At 31.5% G+C, this 4,267-nt stretch overlaps 2 protein-coding genes across 3 annotated transcripts in view; one reads left to right on the top strand and one right to left on the bottom strand.

Moving 5' to 3' along the window:
• LOC107630609 (peptide methionine sulfoxide reductase MsrB) lies at nt 757–3,995 on the top strand. 2 transcript variants are annotated; one of them, XM_016333807.2, is made up of 5 exons: nt 757–1,085; nt 1,735–1,846; nt 2,514–2,579; nt 2,679–2,876; nt 3,618–3,995. In XM_016333807.2, the coding sequence occupies exons 1-5, from the start codon at nt 890–892 to the stop codon at nt 3,646–3,648; spliced, it is 603 nt and encodes a 200-aa protein (XP_016189293.1). In that variant the 5' UTR covers nt 757–889; the 3' UTR covers nt 3,649–3,995. The 2 variants fall into 2 exon arrangements, with proteins under 2 accessions (XP_016189293.1, XP_016189292.1); XM_016333806.2 differs by having other exon boundaries at nt 3,566–3,933.
• Nucleotides 3,777–4,267, bottom strand: part of LOC107630608 (probable prolyl 4-hydroxylase 3) — a 3,467-nt gene continuing 2,976 nt past the window's right edge. Inside the window, exon 8 of the mRNA XM_016333805.2 lies at nt 3,777–4,108. The gene's annotated coding sequence lies outside the window, so the exon portion shown is untranslated. The remainder of the gene's footprint in view (nt 4,109–4,267) is intronic.

The following is a 4,267-nucleotide window of genomic DNA, read 5'->3' as shown; positions in this document are numbered from 1 at the left end:
TATGGTAGATGTGGAATGAGGTGGGTTCAAGAGCGTCAAAATCTGTCGCTAGACAGAACAATAGTGGAAGCACCTGCTAGCAAAATAACGGAGGAAGTCGATTAAATTTTTCTGAATACTTTTCTGGTGTAAAATAGTTCTGTGTTAAACGAGCGAATTAGTTTTTATTGTTAGTGCCGCTTTGTTTGTTTAGCCCATGACAAAAAAAATAACAATAATAAATAAATTTAATTTACCTAATTACTTTTGATAGCAGGTTAACTTTTAAAGAGTGTTGCACTCCCTACTTTACCTAGAGTGCACTAGCTTTCGCCAATTTTCAAAGTGCATCTTGAGGATTTATTCTAATCCACATTTTTTGTTAATATTTTATTTTCAAAAATTTTCACTTATCAAATGTAATTATTTATTATATTTTTTAAATTAGAAAACCTAAAAAAATATTACACAAAAATACATTTAATAATATCATTTAATGATAGAATTTAAATACAGTCAACTTCATATAAAATTAATAATTAAAAATTATTAAATAATTTAAATAATTTAACTAAATTTTATTTAACGATTCTCCATTATTAAGTTCGTATAAAATTGATTGCCCTTAAATTTCCACCACAACTTCACGTACTTGGTGAATAGTGACAAAAAAAAATGATAAATATTGCTGGTGAAGTAATATTGCAAAAAAAAATTGACAAGTTTTGCATCTCAACTTTCGTGGCTTGGAAATCTCTACGTGGCTAACTCGTAATCTCTTCAGTGATTAGTGATTACAAACTATAAGGACAGTCTCTTCAGTTGCCAAACGTCAACTAAGAAAGTTCACGTACTAATTTACTTAGATATATGAATTTATTAAAGTGGCCACGTATTCTTTTTGGGTAAGATGGCTTCTCGTGCTTTGAGTTTACCGACATCTCGTATTCCTTGCCAGAGGTTTATTCATAATTCTAAGGTCTTGGTATGTTTTCCTTCACGTGCTATTGACAATTCCGGAAGGAAATTTTGTTATTCAATCCATTCAATGGGTTCCTCTGCTTCTTCCCAATCCCACCAAGCAGACAACACTTCCTTTGAATCAGGTATTTTGATTATCATATTAATACTAACATTAATTTGTATAATAATTGGGTTCTCCTCTTGGTCTTGTTTATTCTTAGGAGATAGCTTTTTGGTTTTTATTTAGTTTCGCTTAGCCAGTTAGTTTAGTAGAAAATTGCAGGAGTAAGTGGCGGTAGTTATTTAGATTTTGATTTGTCATTGGTGATTGGTCCTCTGTATTTGAATTTCAACGGAGTAATTTAGTACATTAAATTTGAATTAAGATACATTAATTGCTTTTGGTTATGGAGGCAAAATGTGGCATAGGCTTTGTTATTGGGATTTCTTGCTCAAAAACACTGAGGAGACAATAGAGAATCAATTCACAGCTGCTCAAAGTGTCTTATTTTATATTTCTTAATTACTATTAGAATAATTAATTAGTATTAGATTTAATAAACATATAATTAAATAAGCTCAGAACAGTTTTAAATTGTATTATTTTGTATGCATGAGGTATAATTGGATAATATTGGATGTAATAAATATGAAATTATAGATATTATATGGTACCAAATTATCGATGTTAAGTTAAATAAGATAATTTTACCTTATTATTTTTCTAGCATTACCCTTCCTAGCAAGGTTTGCCAGTGTTTTATCTGACATACTCTCTATTGGGCCTTTTAGGTGCTGACATTGTTGATTATAAGTCTGTAAGGGATGAAGAGTGGAAGAAGCGCCTAACAAGTGAACAATTCTACATTACCCGTCAAAAGGGCACTGAGAGAGCTTTCACTGGGTACGTTCTAACTCTATTACTAATTTGATAATAAAAGCATTTGTTACATATTTCTTTCATCTTGCATATTGCATGGTTTTCGTTTTAGATGGCTCTTGAACAATTTTTTTTTTTTTTCCAAATTTGACTCGTCTTATTGTTACTGATATGCTTGCCACGAAACTCTCTCTCTTAGAAGCTACACTAGAGACACATTATTGGTTTTATATCTCGAAATCTAGAACCATTGGCAGGGGGCTAGAGAATGTTGGTTCAGTCCAGTGTACATATGAATTTAATATGTATTGTCTCTTGTTCAAGGCTATGTAAGGATACAATATGCTGCATATTATATTCCAAAAATCTTCTATACCACCATGAGAGGCATTCATATTTTTGTACTGCATAAATTTGATCATGATTAATAATAATAAGCCTGGTATAATCCAGCAGATTGAGATTGTCAATTTCTTCACTTTCAAGTCTCCATGTATCATTGTCAAATTTCTTTGCTGTAGTTAGAATTTCTGGTTATCAATAGCAAGTATAATTTTGCATCTTACTAAAATCTACAGAATTGCACGGTGATACACAGTTAACATAATACACAGTGCTATATATGAGGTTCTTTTTTTAATTTTTTTTATGCAACTGTTGTTTTATCTTCCAATTTTTTGAATAATTCCAGGGAGTATTGGAATACCAAAACTGAGGGGACTTACCATTGCATATGTTGTGACACCCCTCTATTTGAGTAAGTACTTTATATGCAGTTCACCAAACTACATTTTTCTTTCACTGATCACATTCATCTTGAACTGATTTAATTCTTTTGCATTGTTTTTCTCTCTAGATCATCTACTAAGTTTAATAGTGGAACTGGATGGCCATCATATTACCAGCCAATTGGGAACAATGTGAAGTCAAAATTAGATCTGTCGATTATATTCATGCCGCGCCAGGAAGTTCTTTGTGCTGTCTGTGATGCTCATCTTGGACATGTGTTTGATGATGGTCCTCCACCCACTGGAAAGCGTTATTGTATCAACAGGTAATTAATCATCATGGATTTGGATCCTCTCATGTTGAAAATTAGCATGATCTTTGTCATGTTCACATCTTCATCATTGATATAGTTACTCTCAAAATTATAAAATGTTAAAAAGATTAGTAATCATTGTAGAATGTGGAGATGTTAATTATAGTTATTAGACCTAGACCAGACCCGTTGGATGAGGCATATAGAGAGATTGGTAAAAGAATTACAAACCACCTAACGATTCCAAACAGGCTAGTCATTTGTTATATATTTTGTCAAATATTAGGAGTTTAATTTTGATGCACTGACAACGTAAATCATTCAATCACGTTTATTCTTTTGAATGACCATGTAAAAAAGTAGTTATTTGTAGTGATACGTAATTAGATGTGCGTGTAAAATTTTTTTATATTGTTAATGTATCAAAATTAAATTCATATTACATATGGGGCATCTGTTTGATTTATATTATATCGTTATATATTTATTTACTAAATCGTATTTAATTAAGTGATTTGACCTAAAACCAATTGATTGAACCAATGAAGCAACTAACCCAAAGCCTTAATTCGGTTAATCAGCAAGTCAAATTTTATCATTGTGATGTAAACAATAGAAGGTCATGTTTATTTTGAACATGAGAGGATCCAAAATTCTGAATCCAATAATTACTTCAATTTGGTCAATTTTTTTTTTCATAGAGAGGGCCACATTTGTCCAGAGAAGTTATGTTTGGTGTTATGTTTCTTTCAGTGCTGCCCTTAGGCTGAAACCAACGCAGTAGGTGGTGGGTCTAATCTCAGTCAAAAGAAGATGGAGAAGCTTTTAAACATGGCGGTTAGCATGTGTTGCTATAGTGGCAAACAGTTAGATGTGTCAACAGCATATGATGGCTATGGTGAAAAACCCAAATTGTCAAATAATGGGGTTGAGTATTTTATTAATGTTGGAAGAATTTTCACTGTTCCTCAATACCAAATACATTAGTTTTGTGGTATAAACAGAGATGAAAAATTAGTATATCGATGTCACTAAAATTCTTTTGTAAACTGATCTATTATTACTTCCCCGTGCTTTTTATATAGAGGATGGTCAGCATAAAAGAAATTTTAAAAAAATATTGTTCCACACTTCCACACATATTTAAATAGTATATTATCATCCCGCCTTATGCATGCAGCAACTCATTGGCCAGCGACAAACCTTTAAATGGAGCTCAGTACCGCGACGGATTAGTCCTTGACCTGTCGGGTTGGGAGATACCGTGGAATAAAAAAAAGTATATTATCACATAAATAAAAGTATTTTGACAGAGAGAAGATTTAATTATTCATCTATTGTAGATTTAATTATTGTTATAATAAAGTTGATTAATTAGAAAATTATATAAATTAATATGCATA

Source organism: Arachis ipaensis, chromosome B03 (assembly GCF_000816755.2).
Source record: "Arachis ipaensis cultivar K30076 chromosome B03, Araip1.1, whole genome shotgun sequence".
Classification (NCBI taxonomy): domain Eukaryota; kingdom Viridiplantae; phylum Streptophyta; class Magnoliopsida; order Fabales; family Fabaceae; genus Arachis; species Arachis ipaensis.
The sequence above is the reverse complement of the archived record's forward strand: the minus strand, read 5'-3'. Positions and strand labels throughout refer to the sequence as shown.

Coding starts and splice junctions, on each gene's coding strand:
- LOC107630609 (XM_016333806.2), top strand. CDS start 890: ATGGCTTCTCGTGCTTTGAGTTTACCGACATCTCGTATTCCTTGCCAG. Junction 1,847..2,513: donor ACTGAGAGAGCTTTCACTGG/GTACGTTCTAAC, acceptor GAATAATTCCAG/GGAGTATTGGAATACCAAAA. Junction 2,877..3,565: donor AAGCGTTATTGTATCAACAG/GTAATTAATCAT, acceptor TTTTTTTCATAG/AGAGGGCCACATTTGTCCAG.